Below are 24,775 nucleotides of genomic sequence, written 5' to 3'. Positions count from 1 at the left end.
TCATTGTCATCCCCCCCCCAACCAATCCCTGGGCCTACCAAAAAGGCTCCCTTTGCTGCTCTTAATACCATGGGCGGTTTATAGGGAAGGAGATGGTCTTCCAGGTATTTGGGGTCTATTTAAGACTTTAAACACTAACATGAGCACTTCGAATTGGGCCCAGAAACTAACCGGTAGCCAATGCAGCCATTTTAGAACAGGGCGTTACATGATTTCTGAAGGCAAGCCCCGCCAGCAATCTGGCTGCTGCATTTTGCACCAGCAAAAGTTTTCAAGTTGTTTTCAAGGGCATTGCAATAATCCAATCTGGAAGTACAGTGGGCAAGTCATCTCCCTCCAGTGACTGTTGAATCTAGGAGCATCCCCCAAGGACCCTGCAAATCGGGTCCTCCCTAACAAGGAGACCTTGTGTTGTGGGTAGGAACGTTTGGATGGCCACAGCACCCTATTGGAGGTCCCTCGATGCTGGGTGCAATTAGACCAATGGGACGCCAGCAAAATTGTATCGAGGGACCTCTATTTGAGCCCATGCACATGTCCCTGAGCTTCCTCTTTTGGGCTCAGTGCATCGGAACACCCGCCCACCTCTCCCTATATTTAGGGCTTGCGCTTGACCTTGCTATGCCATCTTGTGTCGCCTGTCGTTGAGACAGGGGCACGGCGGGAATTTTCCCCACTTGGCTGATTGGCTAGTGCCACATGGGTTTCGCCTGCCGCGTAGCAAATCGCCACAACTTGTAAGGTTGCGGATAGGCTCTGGTTCATGTGGATAGGGGTGGCAGGATGCCTAGCCATCCCTATGCATTGGGTATTCCTTTAAGAAGGAATCCAAGGACTCATGGTTGGTCTTCCCTGTGCGGGGTTGTGCCCTGAGCCTGAGTCCAGGGCTCATCTGGGTGGAGGCTGAGCAGAACCCCCTGCTTGCCACTGTCCCAGGTGTTCGCCCAAGGCTGACCTATGGTTGGTGCCAGAGACAGCACTGCCTACAGGGCTGCAGGGAGCTAGTGGAACCAGAGCCTATGCAGCTACTCGCTTGATTGTAATCAATAAAGTTGTGGCCTCAATTCTGCCAAAAACCAAACCAAAAAATTGAGTCTTGTCTGAGTTTATTTCTGGGGGTGGTTAAAAGGTCTCTACACACAACTGAGCTGGACCATAAAGAAGGCTGATCGCCGAAGAATTGATGCTTTTGAATTATGGTGCTGGAGGAGACTCTTGAGAGTCCCATGGACTGCAAGAAGATCAAACCTATCCATTCTGAAGGAAATCAGCCCTGAGTGCTCCCTGGAAGGACAGATCGTGAAGCTGAGGCTCCAATACTTTGGCCACCTCATGAGAAGAGAAGACTCCCTGGTAAAGACCCTGATGTTGGGAAAGATGGAGGGCACAAGGAGATTGGAACGACAGAGGACGAGATGGTTGGACCGTGTTCTCGAAGCTACGAACATGAGTTTGACCAAACTGTGGGAGGCAGTGGAAGACAGGAGTGCCTCGCATGCTCTGGTCCATGGGGTCACGAAGAGTCGGACACGACTAAACGACAACAACACACAACTGACAGACATAACAGGACACTGCAGCAGCAGTGCATCAAAGCACATCTGAATTCAACATGTTGCAACACGCATAGCAGCTGAAAAAACCCTACATAATAAGCTGGAAACCATGAAGTGAATGGGACCTACATATATAATGTCTTGGCCAGGGGTCAGCAAACTTTTTCAGCAGGGGGCCAGTCTACTGTCCCTCCGACCTTGTGGGGGGCCAGACAATATTTTGAAGGAAAAAATATGAACGAATTCCTATGCCCCACAAATAACCCAGAGATGCATTTTAAATAAAAGGACACAATCTACTCATGTTAAAACATGCTGATTCCTGGGCCATCTGCGGGCCGGAATTAGAAGGCGATTGGGCCGCATCCGGCCCCTGGGTCTTAGTTTGGGGACCCCTGGTCTTGGTTAATTTCATTGGATATGATCTGATAGGATTGAGTCTGGATATGGTCCATTGTGCATTTGTGTGTTTCGCTATTTCTTAAATAAATCGTACATGTGAATGTTGATTTTATGTATCTGGATATGCTCCTGTTAAAAGCTGCTTTGAGGTCTGTTGGTTGGCTAGCAAATAGCCTTATAAATGGACTGACTGACTGAATAATGTTCCCTCCGGAAGGCGGTCCAAAACACTGACTGCTAGAAGCGTCCGTGGAGATGGAACCCCATCAAAAGGAAGGAAAAATGAAACACATACGTAGTGTTCTTTAGCACAAGTGCCAAGCCAAAGCAATGCAATGAATGGAGATAAATGGAGCTCCCATTCACTGAAAGGTGGGCTGTGTCTATCGCTGACTCATTCTGTGGAGCATTCTTAAGCAAGGGAGACATCTAGTGCTCAAAGGGTGGAGCGCACACACAAACGCTGGAAGAATGGAGCCCAAAGATGCATGGCGTGGCAGGGAAAACTTGAGAGCAATTTCTCCTGTCATTCATGTTCTTTTGTGAATGTGTAACAATCCGCCATTCTGTTCTCTTAGTCTGCCTTGCGCTTGCTCGTCTTGCAGCTTTCCCATAGGCCAGAGCTGGGAAACTGGCCGGCCTGGCAGGTCACGTTGTTATCTGGCTCCACCCCACAGGCCAACTTTGACAGATGGCTGGGGAGAGCCACTGCCTGTCAAATACCTGGTGTCAGGTGTGTAGGTAGTCCCACCCAGTTGTCAAATCCCATTGCACAGCAATGCCCAAGTGCCTGACAGACAGCTGCTGAGATTAATGCATGCCCAGAGGTGTGTGCTTAGCTTGCATTGGAAACTGGGCTTTTAGTGTTGCGGCTCTGGCCCTCTGGAATAAGTTGCCAGCTGAAATGACCAGCCTACTGAAGTTTTTGTTAAGAAGGCTTTCCCAGAAATGTGACCCAGTCATTTATGGAATGTTAATTGCACAAACTGTGCCTGCTAGCATATTGGCAGCCAATCCAGCTCCCTCAACAAAGGTGCCACATGGTGTTGATGTGAAGTCCTACTCAACAACTGTTGCATTCTGCCACAAGCTGCAGCTTCCCAGTTAAGCCCAAGGGAAGCACTACGTATAGCACGTTGCAGTAGTCCAGCCTTGAGGTTTCCAGTTGGCCCACAAAGAGAAACCAGCAGACCCTTTGCTTGGAAATTAAACAAAGGGTCTGCTGGTTTCTCCTTAAGGTTTCCAGACTCAAAAGAGAGCAGGGCAATTAAAGGAACAGAAGTCCTGTCCACTATTGAGTCTGGCAACCCTAGAAGTTATATATTTGCTCTGCATGCAAGATGTTTTGTGGAAGGAGCAGGCCCGTGACAGTCTTTTGTCTATCTGGTTCCCTTTGTGTAGGCCTGAAAAGAAGGCTATCCACATTGAGAGACTTCTTAGCCAAGGATTGAGAAGATATGGCTTTACTCTATTTCATTAAACATTCCTCCTGGCAAGAGTGTTTGTTTGTTTGTGGGTTTGTTTCAGGGAAATTAAATGGGTAGGTGTCATCTGACATTTTGTCAACTGTACAAACAAGATCCAAATTGCTCCTTGTTGATTTGTGAGACTGGTAACAAAGATGTTGTGGCCAGCTTCCAGCTTCGGGAGGCCTGATGTTGTTGACCTTGAAAGAACAGGGGCTGTTTTGACAGTTTCTTTTTCTGCATTGTAAAGAGATCTTCACAGAGGCTAGATCTGCAGGGCTAAGTTTGCAAACTCCTGCAAACACCCTATCGTTCCTATGATGGTGGACCTGGGTTGCAATGTGCCAGTTAATTTAGAGATCAAACGGGGCGACCCCTAAAATATGTTTCTGACACATTTGTGGGACTCTGTAGCTATGCAGTTAGCTGTGTGAATGGAAAGAGGGAGACAGAGACAGAGAAATGAAATCCTCAAAACATATCCTTACAAAGACCTGTGATCTTCCAGGATTTACAGAATGTTGAGGGGGGGATTAAAAAGAAACCAGAGTTGTGTGGAGGGGATTAAATTGCCCAAGCCCCTAATGGCCTTCAGAAAGCATCCTAGAAGATGTTGCGGGCAGGGGAGATTCCTGACCCTTTAATATGCAGGGATATTCCATGCAAGGGATTCACTGCAAAGTTTTGTAAAAATTTCAGCTCAGTGATTTAATCTTAATGGTAAATACCTGCTAATTGTGAGGCAGTGATATTTCAGCTATTCTTCTTAACAACCATTGTGCACTGCTCTGCTGTTTTTATGCCATGTCCTCGGAATATATGCTTCCGTCCTAAGACTCGTTTCCTCATAATTTTGCTCAGAGAGCTGCATAATAAAGCACTTATCTTTATACTTGGTGCTTATTATTTTGACTGAATTGCTCTCTTGCCTGCACTCCTGCAACCCTTGGTTCCAAATCAGCAAGTTTAAACTTTTCTTTTTTCTTTTTCTTTTTAGCAGTGAATGTTCCTTTTTTCCAGGTCATTGATCCGTAAGGTTAAAAAAAAAATCATTTCTCTAGATGACTTTCTTCCTCCTTTATCTTTTCTGGGCACAACCACTGCTCGCTTTGCCTTGCCCCCTCTGTTGCTAGATTGTCCTTTTCTTTCAAAAGGTAGAATGTCAAGAGTCTTCAACTGCAAATTAATGAATCCACAGATTAATTTGTGGAGGTTTTTTTTTAAAAAAATGTGAGAGCAGGAAATAGCTTCTTGAGCCACATTCAGAATGACACTCTTACATTTTCTTTGACATCTGTAAGGTAGATTTTCGAGGCGATCGTTCCCTCTATAATAGCTAACTAGGGCAGTTGAGTGCCTATCAAACTGGCAGCGAAATGAGGTTCTCAGGCTTTGTGAAATGCACAGATATATACAGATCTAAAATAGAAAATTGCCCTATGCAGTGTTGAACGCAGAGAGAGAATCAAACTCATGGGCATTCAATGAAGCTGAATGCTGGAAGAGTCAAGATAGATAAAATACAATACTTCTGCATTTAGTGTAAATCACATGGTTTACCATGGAGTGATGATGGTCCATCTCTAGATAGTTATCCCAAAATATGTCCCTCTTTCCCTGATTGCATGGGCTTGTCTGGGAAATGAACCCTGCATTCAAAGCCAGAATCACCAACCTTTTAAGGCCATGGGCATGTCTGGATTTTGAAGCAATCACCACTTCTGACTGGCTTCTCCAAATCAGCCCGCCTACCCCAAAAGAGAGAAAGCATGCACAAATATACACACTTTGCTTATCTAAGGAATCCGGATACAAGTCGGATTCAGTAAGCTGGACCTGGGCTTTGAAAAGAAGCAAAGAAGCAAAAAAGGAAGGGGGGGGGGGAGAACGTCATCCTTCTAACTTCCTCTTTAAGCTTTATGGTTTCAGCTCAAGGGAGGAAAGGTAACAGATGGAGGAGGTTCAAAGGCTTCAGAGGCATCAGGGATGTCAAGCCCTAAACCAAGAAGTTAAGAGTGGCATCCCCCTTCTGGTAACCTTGTTCTGCAAAAAAGTAACTTGCACACAATTTTTTAAGGGCATCAGAACTTGCTTTATTGAGGTGGTAAGTCAGTGATGGGCAACCTTTTGAGCCTGGTGTGTCAAAATTCGCCAAAAAACTGAGCATAACTCCGGTGGTGTGTCACTTCAAGAAAAAAACCATAATTTTGTGATATTTATAGTTTAAATAACAAAAATGTATAATTGTAATATATAACTGTATTTAATAAACCAAAAACTAATTATTAAACCAAACCAAACCAGAAACCCCTTATTTATCACAAAGTGCCCAGAGTTGTTGAGCTTTAGCTGCTGACCAAAGTTTTGGAGGTTTTTGAGGGGAGTGCAAAAGTTGCTTTGCTTTTTTTGGGGGGGGGATGCCCCAAAGCTGCTGCGCTTTTTTTGGGGGGGGAGAGAACGGACATAAATGACAAATAATACCTTCGCTAGAACTAACATGCAGCAGCGACATAGTCTGCCAAAGCACCAAAAACCCCAGCACAGAACAGGTTAAAAAATGAATGCTGTTACACGCAATCATCGTCTGCCAAAGTGCCAGAAAAAACAGCACAGAAAGGGTTAAAAAGCCAATCTCTGGCTACCAACAACAACAACAACAACAACAACAACAACAGATCCGGGTTTTAACAGCGGAGTTTTAACAGAGGAGACAAGCTGTAGTGTGAGGAGGAGCGGGAGAACAAATGGGGGGAGGGACAACAACAACAGTGCGAATGGGCCGATGGGGCACGTGCCAGCAGTGAGGGCTCTGCGTGTCACATCTGACACGTGTGTCATAGGTTCACCATCACTGTGGTAAGTGGTAAAACAGAGGTGGCAGAGCCTATTCTGTTTTCGTTTGTGACGGGCGTCAGAGGGAATCTCTGGTGGGTGCCTTCCTTGCTGGAAATGCACAGCCCAGAATGCACTTCAAGGTCTTCTTTTGAAATGTGCCATCTTTACGTTAAGTACAAACAACATTTCGACAGCTTGCAGGCTTGACAGCCATATAACATCCTCAACGCAGCCATTGCTTCCTGCTACAAAGAAGTAAGTTTCCAGATGGCTGCTTTCCCCTCGGCTCTGGTACCATTTCCTTTTTTTTCTTTTTTTGCAATGGACCTCTTATCCCTATTCTAATTGCTGCAGTACATACGGGCGCCTGCCAATATGCCCGAGGAGAGGCACATCAGACAGACAGAAGTGGGGTGGTAGAAGTTACCTCTTCATTGAAGTGCCTTCCAATTTTGTGCCATTATCAAAGAGGTGTCTGGAAGTGCCCTTCTTTTAAAGTGAGATCTACCAGTGAAAATGTAGTTGCTAGATGCCTTTTATGAACATCTATATCTATATAAATGTAAACTGGGCATGTGTGTTCGTCTCTAATGTTCAACGAAACCGCTTGACCGATTGCGTTCAAATTTTGACACAAAGTCAAATATGACTACGAGAGCAAGCCCATGTCATTTTCAAAGACAGATGTCACACCTGGGCCAGGTAAAACCCCAAAAACCACGTGTTCCAGAACTCAGAAATCATACAAAAGTGCATGCTGGAAGCACAGGAGAGGTTGCACAACAGCGCCCTCTAGCGACGGCTAGAGAGCTTCCCTCTCCACAGAATCGTGGCTTGGCTTTGCAGACTAGGCCGCTTTCCGGACTAGGCCGAGTGGAGGCGGGGGCTTGCCTGGGTGGGGGGCGGGAGAGGTAATGGGTCAGGACAGGGTGGGCCCAATCACAGGGATGAGCCCGGGGTGGGGGTAGGAGGGGGTGGGATAGGTAATGGGTCGGAACAGGTTGGGGGGGGGAGTCACAGGGGTGCGCCTGTGTAAACATGTTGTTGTTGTTTAGTTGTTTAGTCGTGACCGACTCTTCGTGACCCCATGGACCATAGCATAACACGCGTAAAACAGGGGGACTCTGAAGGTGAGGGGAGTCTGAAGGGGGACTCTGAGGCTACATTTTACAGACCGAGCCACAGCAACGCGTGGCAGGGCCAGCTAGTAATTAATATAACTGAGGCAAAAGGCAAGGTAAGAAGCAGGATTTCTGGTTTGTTGGGAAGAGGAAAACGAGGCCACCATCTTGCTAAAGCTAAGCAGGTCTAGGTCTGGTCAGTCCCTGGATGGCTGACCATCCGGGAACCATGCCACCTCGGGTTCCAGGACAGAAGGAAAGAAAGAAATAGAAGTTTCCTTCAGATACGTAGCATATTGATTGGCAATCCAAAGGCACACATGTAGAAAGGCAGAGGGGGTGGGCATGGCCCTCCTTTAGGATTTTGGCTTAAAATGAAAAAACCAAAACAAAACATGATGGTCAAGTATATCTCATGGGTTGCAGAAGAAGACATGCAATAGGGATGGGTGGGTCTGTCAGTTTTTGTTTCCTTCAGTTTCTCAGAATTCCAGTCATACATTCAGTTCATATCTGCAGCCATTTGCTTAAAAAAAATTACCGTGAAAATTCAGCAGCATTTTACATGTGAATTTACCCTAATGAACAGATCCTTGTACACAGCTTTGATTAAGCTGCACTTCTTTTTTGCAAACAACTCCCTAACACAAGCAACTGTGACCCTCCAGATGTTTTGGCCTACAACTCCCATGATCCCTAGCTAACAGGACCAGTGGTTGGGGAAGATGGGAATTGTAGTCCAAAACATCTGGAGGGCCAAAGTTTGGGGATGCCTGCCCTAACAGAATGCATTTCTGTATGCCGTTTTCACTACTGTATGCATTTTTTTTGTTGCAGAACAGCACTGCAAGATCTGGAGACACGCAAATTCCAAAGGGTAGCTCTGTGTTTTAGCTGGCTTCTCCTTTCAAAAAGTTCAAATTAAAACGCAAGCAAAATCACATTTCTCCCCCCTCCCAGTCCTAAAAATAAAATCATTCAAAGTTCTGACACTTACACAATATGAGTGCCATATATATGTGTGAGATAGACAGAGCATACATTTATTTTCTTTAAAAACAAACAAAAACAAAACCCGACATTTTAGACTACAATCCTGAATGCACCTCCCGTGGAGTATGTCTTACTGAGCTCAGTTGAACTAGCTTCTCAGTAAGCCTGCATATTAGCAGTGGGTAGGACTGGGCGATATCTGGTTTTCAACATTGGGATATATTCCCAGCCAAACATCACGATATATACGGATATATCGTGATGTCTGAAATAAAGATGGAGCTACGTAGAGGCATTGGTTGGCTTCGCGGTTTCCCCCACATTGTGATTGTTGCATAACATACATACAGTATGCATCATGATTCATGATAGATTGCCAGCCCCAAAATTATGAAACCGGTTTTGGACACTACAGTGGTACCTTGGTTCTCAAACGCCTTGGTACTCAAACAACTTGGAACACAAACACTGTAAACCCGGATGTAAGTGTTCCCAGTTATGAACTTTTTTCGGAAGCCGAACGTGATCTGTTTTGAGTGTTACGCTTCCGTTTTGAGTGTTACACTGAGGTCTGTCTGTTTTTGCTATTTCTTTTGCGTTTTTGTTTTTGCAGCTCTTTTTTGTTTTGTTTTTGTGACGGCGGAACCCAGTTCACCTACTGACTGATTGATTGATTGTGTGACTGCAGTACATTGTTTATTGCTTTCATTTTATGGATCAGTGGTCTCATTAGATAGCAAAATCCATGTTAAATTGCTGTTTTAGGGGTTGCTTTTAAAAGTCTGGAACGGATGAATCCATTCTGCATTACTTTCTATGGTAAAGAGTGCCTTGGTTTTGGAACTCTTTGATTTTGGAACGCTTGGTTTTGGAACGCTTTGGTTTTGGAATGGACTTCTGGAATGGATTGAGTTTGAGAACCAAGGTACCACTGTACCTGCCCAGCCCTAGCAGTGGGGAACCCTTTTCAGCTGCAGCGACACAGTCCTGCACAGACAGCCCTCCCAGAGGCTGCATGTCTGGGGTAGCCGTGGCCAGCGGCAAAAGTGGGGATGACCAGAGGTGAAGCAGCACAATGGCTCTTACCATTGTGCAACAGGATACATTTCAGGCATGTTTTACACACGCAAGCACATCTCTTCATCCAGGCAGGCAAGAGGCATTATGGCAGTTCTAGGGCAAAATCCAGCAAGGCAAAAGCACTTAAGGAAGGTGTGGAGCAGTCTCAAGGGCCAGACAGAGGAGATGCCCTGCAGGGCCATATTTGCCCCGCAGGGTTGAGGCTCCCAACCCCTGCTGCAAAGGAATGGATTCTCAATGCGGATTCAGGTCTGCTCTTTTCAGGTGACCTGGCGAAATAATCTACAAGCCAGAGCCTTAGCACAGATGTCAACCTTTCATGCAGCAATAAAAGATACGGATTGTCCATGCAGCACCCCTGCATGGAGACGAGGGAGGCGGGCAGGAGGAGGCCAAGCCAGCAGCAGTATAAGACAAGCAAAGCTACGTTCTTCACATGGTGTACATTTTCACTGGCTCACGCAAAGGTTGCAGGAGGTGGTGATGCTCTCGGATTGTCTCGCAAGACTCCTGAGATGGCCAGAGGCAGCAGTTTTCGCAACACATTTGACGGCAGCTCCACTCGGCGCCGGAAGGTGAGGTGTCGGACATTGGGGAGAAGTCAAAATCGGCAACCTGCGTTTCGACAGAGGGGAAGACAAAGCCGGTTCCAAGAATGGCTCGGGTGACAAACCAACCCTCCCCACGAAGGCATTTATCTTCAAAGGCTTAGAGAAGTTTAAGTATACTTGTAAGTTTGCGTTTTTGGAAAATAGCCACATACGTTTCAGCAATGCATCTAATTCTATGAAGAATTGTGTAGGGTGGTGGCTATTGTGCTGGATTCGAAACCCAGAAGACCAGGGTTCTAATCCCCACTCGGCCATGAAGCTCACTGGTGACCTTGGTCCAGTCACTGCCTCTCAGCCTAGCCTGATTCACTGTTGGGGAGGGAACATCCAGGAACATGGGGTGTCACAACCACAGGATCTAGCAGCAATCAAGGGTCAGAGTTTGGGGCTGCAGAGTCTCCAGCTATGGAGTCATAGCCAAGAGTCCACTGAGCCTGGGACTGATAAACAGGAGCCCATGGGAGCAACCTCTCATGCCTGAGGCAGGACCTTTGAGGGTGCCTTCCCCCAAGCTTGAGAAGCCAAATGCCTCCTGGCGCGCATCACCAATTGGGTGGCGCAGTCGAGAGCGCACTAGAAGGCTATGGAGTGGAGGAGGCTTCCGGCCAGAGAGCTGGCCCTTTAAGACTCTAATGTTATGCACAAGAGGGTGGAGCCTAGAGGAGGTGGTCTGGGGGGGGGGCAGATGCTTTAAAAGGCTCAGTCTCCTCTCAGCCTTTGTTGGAACAACTTGGAGCTAGCCTGGGGTTCTGCAGAGTGTGACCTGGCTGCCTGCTTTGTGGGATCTGGCCTCAGACCTGAACATGATTTGAGGAATGGCACAGAGTGGCAGGAATCCTGAACAGCTGTGCTCCATGGGGGAACATTTTGTTGCAGGGCCCGCTTGTGATGCAAATAAGATTAAATTCAGCTTCCTCAGCCCCCAATGTGAGCATAGCAGCCATTACGGAAGTACCTCCACAAGATCCTTTTGCTGTGTGCTACTCCGGAACGTCACGTAGGCAGCTAATCCCAGCATGGCTGATAAAAGGGTGATACAGGGCAGGGCTAAGAAAGCGGGGTGGATGCCTGGAGAAGAGGAGAAGGAGGATGCTTAGGTTGGAAATCTAACAGGAAACGTCTCAACGCCTTTGTACAAATCTAAGGTGTGTGACCACACTTGGACTTCTATGTCCAACTCCTGTTGCCACAACTCAAAAAGGAGCAGTGTGAAATGGTTTTTTTTTTCAGCCCGAGGGCCGCATTGCCTTCTGGGAACCTTCTGAGGGCCACGTGCCAGTGGGGGGGGCAGATGCCAGAGTGGGTGGAGCAACCTATGCACATTTTACTTTGGTGCGGCAGGGCGAGATTCTACACACATTCGCAGGCCGTTCTGTAGCTGCCATCCAGCGAAGCGTAATAAGAGTTTGGTAACGAATTCCAGGTAGACAAAAATGCTCAGGATATGAAGCAGGGCTTGTGGGAAGAGTTCTGAGGGCTCAGGTAGAGAGGCCTGGAGGCCACATTGGCCCCTGGGCCCGAGGGTTCCTTGCACTCCTGTTGTAGATTTGGAAATGGTGCAGGAAAGGGGAACCAAAATGGTTGGGCGGTTAGAGCAACTTCCTCTCTAGGAAAGCTTATGGAATTAGTGGCTTTGCACTTGAGAAAAAAAGGGGAAAGAGTGTGTGTGTGTGAGAGAGAGAGGGGGGGTACAGGTACACACACAGGTGTGTAGGATTATGCAAGGGGTGGAAGAAGTGGATAAACATAAGCTACTTTTCTCATAATATTGGAACCCAATGGGGTCACCCAATTAAGCTGATCAATCCTGTGCAGGAAGAGAAAAGGTAAAGGGCCCAGTCAAAATGGAGCAAGGAGCACTGCTGAGCACACCAAAACCTATCCAGCAGAAAAGACTATTTATAATCTATTGGGAAAGGTAAAGGGTAAAGGGACCCCTGACCATTAGGTTCAGTCGTGACTGACTCTGGGGTTGCGGCGCTCATCTCACTTTATTGGCCGAGGGAGCTGGCATACAGCTTCCAGGTCATGTGGCCAGCAGGACAAAGCCACTTCTGGCGAACCAGAGCAGCACACGGAAACACCGTTTACCTTCCCGCTGTAGCGGTTCCTATTTATCTACTTGCACTTTGACGTGCTTTCGAACTGCTACCGTGTTTCTCCGAAAATAAGCCATACCCCGAAAATAAGCCATAGTGATAGGCAGTTTGACCTTGTAGGTTAAACTGTACCATACATAATAAAAAATAAGACATCCCCTGAAAATAAGCCACCGTGTGTGTTTTTGAGGAAAAATAAATATAAGACGGTGTCTTATTTTTGGAGAAACACGGTAGGTGGGCAGGAGCAGGGACCAAGCAACGGGAGCTCACCCCATCATGGGGATTCGAACCGCCGACTTTCTGATTGGCAAGCCCTAGCTATCTAATGTAGCTCTTTGCTGGAGAGGTAATACTGTATGAACAATGCTTCCTTGAAACATATGCTTTTACTGTGTCCCACACTTATTAAGTTTGAGGAGAAAGAGCTGGTCAACAAAAACAAGACACTACAGGAAAATTTAAGAAGTAAATAGGCTCTTGAACCATATATATTATTGCTGACAGCAGGACAGCAAAAATGGGTTCTGTGCACCCTAATGGTGGCCAAGAGACTTTTTATAAATGAAATTCTCCTAATGTGTATACATTTAAAAACGTGCTTTCCAACGGCGGAGTAGCTTTTCTCCTAACTCTCACCTGATGGCCTCACTTGAATCTCTTGGTACGACTGCAACATGTTGACCCCGTTCTCCACTCGCACGCTAAGGCAGTATTGCCCAGCGTCCCTGAAGACGTGGCTCAGGTGGTAGTGTGTAGCATTCATCGCCACCAGGTGGCAGTGGTCCCTGTCGAGCGGAACGCATTCGGTCTTGATTAACCAGCACAAGTGGAGAGGCAGGCTGGGAAGGAAGAATGACAAAAGCTCTATTCTGCTTTAGGTGGCTGGCGGTACAATTTTCTGTGTGCCAACTCAGAATCAAGCTGAAATGGGATTTACGTACTCCCAGGTTAGGGATAAAGGATAAATCTGATTCCTCTCCCATTTCAAGACGAGCCTACCAAAAGGGGGAGTTTCCAAAACAATGCGTGAACCGAAAACACCGGCATCTTTTGACATTCGCCAACTTCTCTCAATTTTCCAATACAGCTCTCCAGCCAAGTAAAATGTGTACGAAAATGCACACACTAGGGTGTACATTAGTGGGAAATGTGATTATTATTGTTATTATTGAATTTATATACCGCCCTATACCCAGAGATCTCAGGGCAGTTCACGGAAAAGATCGCAATATATACAAATAAATAAAAACATTCACCTAAATAACACTCCCGCCCCCCAAAAGAGCCACATTTTAAAAGGGTATAGGATGTTGATCAGGTCAACAAAAGGCCTGGTTAAAAGGGAACATTTTTCCTGGTGCCTAAAGGTGTACAATGAAGGCGCCAGGCGAACTTCCCTGGGGAGAGCATTCCACAGACAGGGAGCCACTGCAGAGAAGGCCCCGTACTTGTGTTGCCACCCTCTGGACCTCTTGAGGAGAGGGCACATGAAGGAGGGCCTCAGAAGATGATCTCACCTGGTTAGCCACTGTGAGAACAGGATCCTGGACTAGATGGGCCATTGGCTTGATCCAGCAGAGCTCTTGCTATGTTCCCCTATGCATACATCCTGCTACGTATTTTCCTGCCTCAGCCAAAGAAGAAGAAGAGAGCCAAAAACAGCCACTGCTCCAGATTCATTAACTCAGCAACTGTTTTTAGAGATGGTGTGGCAGGTTTTGGCCGGCAACGTGACTGTTGTGTCTTGAAGAAAAGTCAACAACAGACCTTTGTCCTGCTGCGTTTCAGGACAGATTCCTGCTCTTTGGACCTCCATACAGACAGCAAACACCAGCTATCTCATCCTTCGGAGGTTAGCTGCTTGCTTCTCCCTGCTGCCCAGGGCGTAGTCTACCCAGTGAAAGCAATGCACTTGGCTGTGTTTACTTCTGATCTAATAATCCCTCGATTTCATAGAGCTGAAAGGGGCCCCCAAGGGCCACCCAGTCCAACCCCCCTGCAATGCAAGAATCTCAGCTAAAGCCTCCATGACAGATGGACATGCTACCTCTGCTTAAAAACCTCCAAGGAAGGAGAGTCCACCACCTCTTGAGGGAGACTGTTCCACTGTTGGACAGCTCTAACTCTCAGAAAGTTCCTCCTGGTGTTTAGTCGGAAACTCCTTGAATCCTCGGGCCCAGGTGCCAAATCCAGCCTCCCAAGATTTTCTATCTGACGCTTGGGATGCTCCTCAAACCACACGCTCACCAGAGAATTCCTTAAGAGGCAATTGAGACACATTTCAGTTCCTGTTTCCTGTGCCTCCAGGAGGTGCCTGTTGTCCTAGGACCCCTGACCATTAGGTCCAGTCATGACCGACTCTGGGGTTGCGCGCTCATCTCGCATTATTGGCCAAGGGAGCCGGCGTATAGCTTCCAGGTCATGTGGCCAGCATGACAAAGCCGCTTCTGGCAAACCAGAGCAGCACATGGAAACGCCGTTTACCTTCCCGCTGTAGCAGTTCCTATTTATCTACTTGCATTTTGACGTGCTTTCGAACTGCTAGGTTGGCAGGAGCTGGGACCGAGCAACGGGAGCTCACCCCGTCACAGGGATTCGAACCGCCGACCTTCTGATCAGCAAGCCCTAGGCTCAGTGGTTTAACCACAGCGCCACCTGGGTCCTAGGAAACTCCAGAGGAGAATGCAAATAGCAGATCAGAAGGGAAAGCAGAATGATTGATATAGGTTTTGTTTTTTGCTGGCTGCTTACCTGCCTTGGATGTGCAGTGATAAATTTAAGTTTTCCATCACATGAGCCTCCGTGGATCCGACAATGTTAATACCTCTGACAGCATCTGGAGTAGAGAGGTTAAGAACTGAAAGTTTGTGCTTTCAAGAAAGAGCATTTGGTACTACTGGTGTTAATGTAATTAGTATTCTGGGCAAATCTGAGAGGGATAACATTGGAAGCACAACAGCGAGGATCCGGCTGGAAACTTAAGGGTTAATTTGGTTGCCAACAGAATTTGGTTCAAGCTGTGCACAACTACCTATGCACAACCTGTGTATCTGTAAACAAATGCAAATACTCCAAAATGTGCCTCAGACCTCTTTAAAAAGGGAACCCAAACTGGGGAAGTCCTTGGAATGTCTCACCGCTCAGCAAAGTGAGCACAGTTAAGCATGTGCAAAGTGCTTTCCTCACATCTCAACCAGATCCTCACAGCTGAGATTAGGAGAAGGATGCCCAGGCTAGAGAACTTTTTCCCCTTCCCAGTGGGCCTGAGCTTAAAGGTAAAGGTAAAGGGACCCCTGATCATTAGGTCCAGTCGTGACCGACTCTGGGGTTGCAGCACTCATCTCGTGTTATTGGCTGAGGGAGCCGGCGTACAGCTTCCAGGTCACGTGGTCAGCATGACTAAGCCGCTTCTGGCAAACCAGAGCAACACACGGAAACGCCGTTTACCTTCCCGCTGGAGTGGTACCTATTTATCTACTTGCACTTTGACGTGCTTTCGAACTGCTAGGTTGGCAGGAGTTGGGACCAAACAATGGGAGCTCACCCGTTGTGGGGATTCAAACCGCTGACCTTCTGATCAGCAAGCCCTAGGCTCTCTGGTTTAACCCACAGCACCACCCGTGTCCCTAAAATAAAATAAAGACACCCTGTATTTTAGCGATGGGCAGAGTTAACTGGAATCCAGCAAGTACCGTAAGAACTTCTGAGGGCAGTTTGGGAAGGACACACACAACCTCGATCTCTGTCGAGCTAGACTGGTGACTGGGAGTAGCCGCTGAGACCATATAACCGGTACTGAAAGACCTACATTGGCTCTCAGTACGTTTCCGAGCACAATTCAAAGTGTTGGTGCTGACCTTTAAAGCCCTAAACGGTCTCGGTCTAGTATACCTGAAGGAGCGTCTCCACCTCCATCGTTCTGCCCAGACACTGAGGTCCAGCTCCGAGGGTCTTCTGGCAGTTCCCTCCCTGAGAGAAGTGAGGTTACAGGGAACCAGGCAAAGGGCGCCTGCCCTGTGGAATGCCCTCCCATCAGATGTCAAGGAAATAAACAACTATCTGACTTTCAGAAGACATCTGAAGGCAGCCCTGTTCAGGGAAGTTTTTAATGTTTGATCTTTTATTGTGTTTTTATTGTTCTGTAAGGAGCCACCCAGAGTGGTTGGGGAAACCCAGCCAGATGGGCAGGGTATGAATAATAAATTATGATGATGATGTTTATGATGTCTGAACCAACCTGCCATTACACTGAATGCTGAAGACTGTTGCTGTTCCATAGCCTACTCAAGAGTCTGTAGCTGCCCTGCAGGGCAGTCTCAAGCTGGTCGGGCGCCCTGGCGCCGAGATCGCTCCAGCGCCCCCGCCCTCGCAGCACGCAGCACGGCTTCTGCGTGGCTTCGTCGTGCAGCGCCCCCCCCTGGCACCCCGTGCCACCGGGACTACACCTAGAGCCGGGCCTGCTGCCCTGCCAACTTCAGGCTGACCTCAGCCAGCTCCTCCTTTCTGACCTCTTACAACAGTGGTCCTACCTGCCGGCTTCCTCCTCCTCCTCTGCCTCAGTGTCACCCTTGTAGAACCCCGCAGGGAGGAGGGGGACGGGGACAAAAATAGAATTTGTTGGCTCTGCCTGCCATTGGCTCTGCCCACTTTTGCCTTCCCAGTCCCAATAGGTGTCAGTGATCACTGATCTGAAGGAAAGGAAACCGAGCTGACTCAGGTGGTGTTTGTGTGTGGGTCCGATCTCCTGAACCTGTGTTCCTCACAGACCAAAAGGGATGCTGAGACTGTGCCTAGCTTTTCCCTGTCTACTTGACATTACCCAACAATTCCAACGCAGCAGAAAAATGCCCTGTTTTCTGGACCATCTTTCTTCGATGCTCCTTCCCGGTCCCATCTTCTCTCCATTCTGCTGCCACCTCCAGGTGCACGGTGCAAACCCCAACAGCAGGGTAATTGTGGTAGACAATGGGGTGCTCTGTTGTCATCTCGGTTCTGCAGGTGATGGGAAACAGTGGAAATCAATTGTCTTTTTTTAGTCACACAGCGTTTGTGTGGGCATATTATTTGATGGTTTCATTCATTAAATGCTTCCTATGCATCTCTAATACAGTGGTACCTCTACTTACGAATAATTCTACTTACGAATGTTTCTACTTACGAATGGAGCTCTGTCCGCCATCTTGGATGTGGTTTAGATAGGATTTTTTCTACTTACGAATTTTTAGATAGGGTTGCTTCTACTTACGATTTTTTTCTCCCAATGCATTCCTATGGGATTCAACTTGCATTTTTTTTAGACTTACAAATGTGCGTTCGGAACGCATTAAATTCGTAAGTAGAGGTACCACTGTATCTGAATAAGAAGAGATGGTGTGCCATCTGGACTGTTGCCTGGATTCAGTGGTGGTGGACTGGAATCAGGGCCAATAAACCGTGTTTGAAGCCTAAGGACACGAGATGAGCCTCCTGGATCAGGCCAATGGCTCATCTAGTCCAGCATCCTTTTCTCCCAGTGGCCAACCAGATGCCTGTGAGAAACCCTTAGGCAGGATCTGAGCATACAAGGACCCTCCCATCCTCTGGCCTTCAGCAGCTGGTATTCAAAAGCATTAGGGTCTCTTGTTGTGGAGGCAGAGCATAGCCAGCATGGCTAGTGGTCAGAGGCACTGTGGTTGAGTGGCTCTTATGTCAAAGAAATTGGCCAGCCATCTATTCTAGACATGTTCCAATCCCTCTGAAATGAAGATCTAGAGCAGGCATCCCCAAACTTCGGCCATCCAGATGTTTTGGACTACAATTCCCATCATCCCTGGCCACTGGTCCTGTTAGCTAGGGATCATGGGAGTTGTAAGCCAAAACATATGGAGGGCCGCAGTTTGGGGATGCCTGATCTAGAGCTAAGGCTGGGAGATATATCAATATATCACCCAAAACCGTTTTGAAGTCCATATCGTGTTATCAGTTTCCTAATCTTTGACCTGGCAATATATTGTTAATCATGATGTGGTGTTAGGGCTGGACGATATATCGTCCAAAACTGGTTTGAAGTCCATTTTGTGATAGTGGTTTCATAATTTTTTGACCTGGCAATATATCACGTGTCGGAGGTTCTTGCGGCTACTCTTGAGTAACGACGCTCCACACCTGCTTGTCTTTAAGGTGTTTTTATTGTGCATCTTATTTACAGTGCAAAGAGTCTGGAAAACATGTCTGCTTAGTCCGAGTCAGAACCTCGCAATGGCTTCTTTCTGTTTCGCGCCCAACATAACAGCTTGGGAACCCCAAAGCGCCTCCCTCTCGCCCTACGGCACGCTGGGTGCCTCAATTCAGGTGTCGGGGGAAGGGCCATCCTTCTGACTGCTCTCCCATGGCCACTCCCCTCATTTCCTCCCCAGCTGCTTCCTTCTCTACTCTGTGTTGAGCCTCTCTCATGCTGCCAGAGCCTCTCCCCTCCCTCTCTACTTCCTGATTCCTGTAATCTGATCCGCTACTGGACTTGCTGCTCTGCGAGGAACTCGACCTGATTGGGGGGGGGGGCTGTTCCGTATAAGCCCTCCCCCTTACATCACGAATCACGATGTTTGTGTGTGTGTGTGCTATTCAAAAATCACGATATGGGAAAAACCGTGAAGCCAGCCAATGCCTCTACACAGCTATATCCTTATTTCAGATATCGTGATATATCAGTATAGTGCAATGTTTAGCTGGTGATATATCACAATGTTGCAAACCAGATATCACTCAGCCCTATGTGTGGTTATAATTCAGCGTGAACTGGGAGGTCCACCTGGTGAGAAATGCTGTTCGTGGTGGCGGTGGGGTCTGTTGGTAAGGATATATTAGTACAGGCATATACGTAAATAAGGGTCTCTGCTCAAATCTGTGTAAATTAAGGGAGGGAAAGAAAAAATAGGGACATACCCATCTCCAAAATCCCATTTGTAAGTGAATGAAGCTGACTTGAAATAATTACTTGGGTCATGAAGCAAGAATGATATCCGGGTCAAAGTGCCTGCTGGAGATCGGGAATCAAGTTTGTCAAGTACCTCATGGTCCTCTGTTTGGGTAATGGACAAATTCCCTACTATAAACTCTGTCAGGGGGGGAAATACAAAGAATATATTTAGTCATGTACATCTGAAGCTGTCTCAAAGACCTTCCCATCTAATGAGAAAATCTCTCGTTGATTCTTTTTGAGGATAGGCAAATACTGTACTGGGATTTCCCCCAGCTTTGATAAAGTTTAATTGGTACATGGTATCAACTAAAACTTTAAGTTGCTCATCGGGGGGGGGGGGGAGGTACATTTTAATGGAGCAAGAAATCTGAGTATTGGCTGAGACTAAAAAGTGGGCAGAATGGAAGCCAACCACAATAAGTAGCCGCACAGACCAATTGTATCTCTCTGTCCACCCATCCTCTTAGACAGGAAGGAGTATAATAGGACTACCTGTTCCAGTTGAGCATTGCTTATGCAACAGTGTCAACCTTAGCTCGGCTGTGTCTCCCAAACTTGGCTTATGGCTTGCTGCTTCTTCGTTCACCCTGTGGCTCAGTTTTCTAGTGTGGTCCTTACCAGTGGTTGGTCCCATGATCCCAGGCTCACCACAAATGACAGCCAAGCTCTGGCAATGGCAGAGGGCCCTCTTCAATTATGGAGGTGAGCAACAGAGATGAGCTTTGGAGTTGTATGGAGAAAGTATTATTATTATTTTTTAAGGCAATGGTCACAGGGGAAGGCTGCCACAGAGACAGGAAGGATTGGGAGGCGATTGAGAAGTGATGAACCTGGGAGAACCAGCACTGCAAAGTTCTTGGACGTAGTCGGAGTTCAACATGGCCAGTGGCTTCCCAGATCCAGCCAATCCCATCAAGGAAACCCTAGTCAGGTGAGTCATGGACAGGTAGACAAGGCACGGGTCACAGGCAAGGGTGGAGAGTCCATCACAGATATTGCCTCCCTTCAACCTAGAGTTGACATCATCAGAAGCACTATACAGTCATACCTCGGTTTAAGTACGCTTCGGTTTGAGTACTTTCACTTTAAGTACTCCACGGACCCATCTGGAACAGATTAATCCACTTTCCAACACTTTCAATGGGAAAGTTCGCTTCAGGTTAAGTACGGACTTCCAGAACCAATTACACTCATACTTTGGGTTAAGTACGCTTCTGGTTGAGTACTCCGCGGACCCGTCTGGAACGGATTAATCCACTTTCCATTACTTTCAATGGGAAAGTTCGCTTCAGGTTAAGTATGCTTCACGTTAAGTACAGACTTCCAGAACCAATTGTGTACTTAAACCGAGGTACCACTGTACGAGACCCCCTTCTCTTACAGGAAATCATAATAAAATATGCACATTTTACCTGACACCTCCAACACCGTTAGGTTTCTTGCAATGGTCTGGCAGAGCCAGCAGTCTGTGTGCATCACCTGGACAGAAACAGGAAAGACTCCTGGAAATGGGCTAGTCACTATAATTGTGGAGCCCATGCCATGCTCAGAGCTCTCTACCAAAGTCAAAGGGGCATAAACCCAGCTGAAATAGTACTTCCGGTCACTAATGGGTGAGTCGCCTCCATTCTTCTTCATATGCAACGTGGAATGAATCGTAGCCTGTGCTTCTGTCGTGATGGGGCCGTCATTGGTCATTTCCAAGTCATATAGGACTGAAGAAATAAAATCAATGCAGACTATTTTAGAAATTCACAGTGCACTCCTAACCATACTAATTTAGAAGTAAATTTAAGCCCTGTTGAATTCAGAAGGGATCCCAGGTAAGTGGGGGTATGACTGCAGCCTTAGCTATGGCAATAACAAAGCGAGGTCCACTATCTGTTTTCATTTTGTAGGCACAACATACAGGAGCTCATAGTCGCTGTTTGTGGTCCCTTGTGGCTCAGATGCACAGCTCATATCTACTAGGAGCTGTCTACTCAGCATTGTGGGCCCAATTTTGCAAAACTCCCACCCTGCAGCAAACAAATGGGAACCCTCCCTGTTGAACTTCCAGTGCTTGGGGAAGGCATTATTATTATTATTATTATTATTATTATTATTATTATTATTATTATAATATTTAATTTCAGCAGCAGGCATTTCAAGTTTTTCTTTCTCCTAGTTTTACTCTTACTTTTAAGCGAATTTTATGATGCACGCTTTATCCCTACTGAATGCTGCTTACGCAATATGGCATTAAGCTGTGTATGTACTACAGTCGTACCTTGGTTCTCAAACACCTTGGTACTCGTATGTTTTGGCTCCTGAACGCCGAAAACCAGGAAGTAAGTGTTCTGGTTTTCGAATGTTTTTCGGAAGCCGAGTGTCCAACACTGCTTCCCCTCGAGTGCAGGAAGCTCCTGCAGCCAACCGGAAGCCGCGCCTTGGTTTTCGAACAGTTTGGGGAGTCAGACGGTCTCCTGGAACGGATTAAGTTCAAGAACCAAGGCTCCACTGTGTTTAAATAAATGAATGGTAGATTTTTCTTCTGAACCTAGAATATTTTCTGGGAGACACCCCTGCCTTAACCCCAGGGCAGGCGACAACTTGAGAATGAGCAACACTGATTAGACATTAGTTGGATGGATTCATCTTGCTTTAAAACTGCAAATCATAAATGCGACTTATACATTGAGCCTGGTGTTAATTTTGTGTTGATACTGAACTGGGCATCTGGAGGGCTTTTATTAACTTAGATGTTAACCTTAAGACATACAGTATGTGTATTGTATCTGTAATGTGAATGAATGGTGGGTTTTGTTTTTATTTTGTTACTATTGGTATTATTTATATATATGCATATATATTTATTGGCTTCAATTCTCCCTCCCTCCCCCCTTTCTGCCTTCCTTTTCTTTGTTAAACGTTAATAATAAAAAATGATAAATGTGATCCTTGAGCTTAAATGTGATCCTTGAGCTTACAAGACCTTCCACAAAATGTTCTTCTGGAGACCAGCAGGCCAGTTCTTTGACTCAGCAGATTTTTCCCTCTCAGCTAAGGATAAATACACATTGCCTGGATTCCTAATGTTCCTTTGCCCCACCATAACTGGTGACAAATGTTAACACACCAGTGTGATGAACAAACCCAGAAGTGTGATAAATCACAAGCTATTTAAAGCCAGCTCTTCGAGAAACTGCCACTTGGTTCCAAACCTTGGGCAGTGAAAAATGGGCAGGGAACGTAACATATTGGTATATGGTATATGGATGCTTTTTGCTGATTTTATTATTACCATACTTTTCTGTGTATAACACACCTGTTATGATGCACGCTTTTTGGGGACGACAACGACTCCAAATTAAGAAAATGGGGGGGGGATGCACTATCTGTGTATAAGGTGCTCCCTAATTTTTAACATAACTTTTTTTAAAAAAATAAAGTACAGTATATTTTTCATACTGCCTTCACATAGTTTGAAGATTGGGATTAGAAATACATGAATAAATAAAATGAATATTGGACCACTATTTCCCTTGTCCTCTGTACATCTGGGAGGGGGGGCACACATTTTTCAGCCTGAGGGCCACATCCCCCCCTATATAAACATGTGGGGGCCACATGTCAATGGTAGATGGGGCCAGATGCCAACATACGGTAGGCAGAGCAAATTGATGTGATAGTCACCTTTGTACAATAGATTGCATACCTGCCATGCAAAAGCCAGAGGTGTGTCCCCCCCCCCTCTCTCACACACACCACACACCACACACATCCTCTCTTTGGCTTCCTTCCAGGCAAGTGAGAGCCATCACAGTTCACAGACACATTCCAGCCAGGTGAAAACATTCAAGTGGTGTGGGGTCTGTCAGAGTGGGTGTAGCCCACCCAGAATTCCAAGGGCCACAGAGAGAGGCTTCAAGGGCCATATTTGACCCCAGAGCTTTATCAGAGCAATATCCTGCTGACCTTAATGGTGATGACTTTGGAAAAGAAATGCAACATTTGCCCTCTGTACATAAAGCAACTTTTGTAATTGTAGAGTTAAAGCCATTAGATCTGATCGGCATGTTAACAGAGTACGGACTCGGTGACCGGGCTGTTTCCAAATGTTTGCATTAGCTTAAGAATACTATTAACAATCCCAGCAGTAGCAGCAGCTTCTGGAAAGAGGTCATTTAACAAAAAGCAAGCTAATAAAGAGTTATTTAGGGTCTACAATCAGGAACATCTTGTGGATTTGGCCAAGCTACTGAACTAAACAAACATTGTCAGGACAATTAATTTTCGTGCGGTGATTGGAAATTTTTCCACAAAAAGGCCAGAAAAGCATTTTTTTAAATTTAAAAAAAAGCCCTTAAGTTTATCTACCTTTCTAAAACTAATGCTAATGTCTTCTGAGGGCCTGATCTGCATTGCAATATAAAATAAAGTTTCAATGTGAATTCTTTCTCCTCTGTTGTATTGCAGCGTCAACAAAGATGTTCAAATCAAACGTTCAAAATTCCTCTCAGAGGCCCTGTCCTTAGGATTAAAGTTTCTGATGTAGAACTGCTGTTTTCCTCTCTGGCTCTTGTTCTTTTTCCCCCAATGGGAAAAAAAAACGTCCTGGGTGAGAGAAGCTCCTGCCACGCCTTCTTCCATCTTGCACAGCAGCAGAACATAGAGCCATCAACCCCAGAGCTGCGAAAAGCCAGCTCTTCCTCCAGACAGCCACTGTCTACCAACTTGGATGCCATTTATTATCTTTTAACCCCACCAGACCCTGAGATGTGAGGCAATTCTTGCCTGCCCTTCTTCTAGAGGTCTGGAATATAATTGAAATGAACGGTGCGATATGGAATGCTAGATTTTAATGCAGCCCCTTGAATGGCAGCCAACACACCTTGATATTTATAGCCTTGTGCTGGGATGCTGGCAGAATAAAATCTCGACTCAGGTGCATGTTTGCATCTCAGGGTTTACAAATCCCATTGCTTCCCTTAGATATAAAGAGCTGGTCAGTCTTACCTGATGCTGATCTGACATGGCAAAGGAGCAGCACACTGAAAACTACCTTGGGGAGGCTCAGAGAGGCAAGTGTCTGAGCCATTTAGAAAACAGCTTCCAAAGGAAATGTCATCAGCTCGGCTCGGGCAATTGCTTAGCTCCGGCAACCAGGCTTTATCTTCAATTGTGCTAGCTTGCCTTAGCTTTTACCTTAAGGAGGAGACAGCCAAGTATCAATGGCAGGTTCTGCCCTCTAAGGGCAAGCTGGTTGTACTGCACCTTATACATTGCTCCTGCGCTGCAGATGTGGGCCACATCCCATCCCTGCAGAAATGTTACTCCTAGGTTTTTTGGTTAGATTAAAAACAAAACAAATATATTACACAGAAACGACAACCCCCACAATATTGTGGCTGGGGAAAACTGCTGTTCTTTCTTTCTTTCTTTCTTTCTTTCTTTCTTTCTTTCTTTCTTTCTTTCTTTCTTTCTTTTAAATAAGTTATGTTTATTGAGTTTTAGAGAACATACAAGAAGCACAGAATACAGGCAAAATCTGAAATCAACATATTCACTTGTCCCTAAAATTAGGGGTAGGATGGAAGGAGGAGGAATGAAAAACTGGATGGCTGGAGGTGATGGAATGGAAGAGGGCAGGGCTGACTGAGTAGAACATT

The 24,775-nt window shown here is 46.4% G+C and overlaps 1 protein-coding gene across 2 annotated transcripts; it reads right to left on the bottom strand.

Moving 5' to 3' along the window:
• Positions 1-8,384: 8,384 nt before the first annotated feature.
• On the bottom strand, positions 8,385-24,323 carry TMEM130 (transmembrane protein 130). Of its 2 annotated transcripts, none has more exons than XM_060282794.2 (8): positions 24,123-24,322; positions 20,537-20,839; positions 19,088-19,259; positions 16,986-17,158; positions 14,918-15,002; positions 12,803-13,005; positions 11,020-11,132; positions 8,385-10,068 (listed from the first exon to the last, which is right to left on the bottom strand). In XM_060282794.2, exons 1-8 carry the CDS (start codon positions 24,202-24,204, stop codon positions 9,886-9,888), a joined length of 1,314 nt encoding a protein of 437 aa, XP_060138777.2. In that variant the 5' UTR covers positions 24,205-24,322; the 3' UTR covers positions 8,385-9,885. The 2 variants fall into 2 exon arrangements, with proteins under 2 accessions (XP_060138777.2, XP_088512934.1); XM_088656808.1 differs by having other exon boundaries at positions 8,398-10,068; positions 12,803-12,951; positions 24,123-24,323.
• Between the last annotated feature and the right edge of the window lie 452 nt (positions 24,324-24,775).

This window comes from Zootoca vivipara, chromosome 13 (genome assembly GCF_965207765.1).
Source record: "Zootoca vivipara chromosome 13, rZooViv2.hap1.1, whole genome shotgun sequence".
NCBI classification, from domain to species: domain Eukaryota; kingdom Metazoa; phylum Chordata; class Lepidosauria; order Squamata; family Lacertidae; genus Zootoca; species Zootoca vivipara.
Note: the sequence above shows the minus strand (reverse complement) of the source record. Positions and strands in the feature narration are given on the sequence as shown.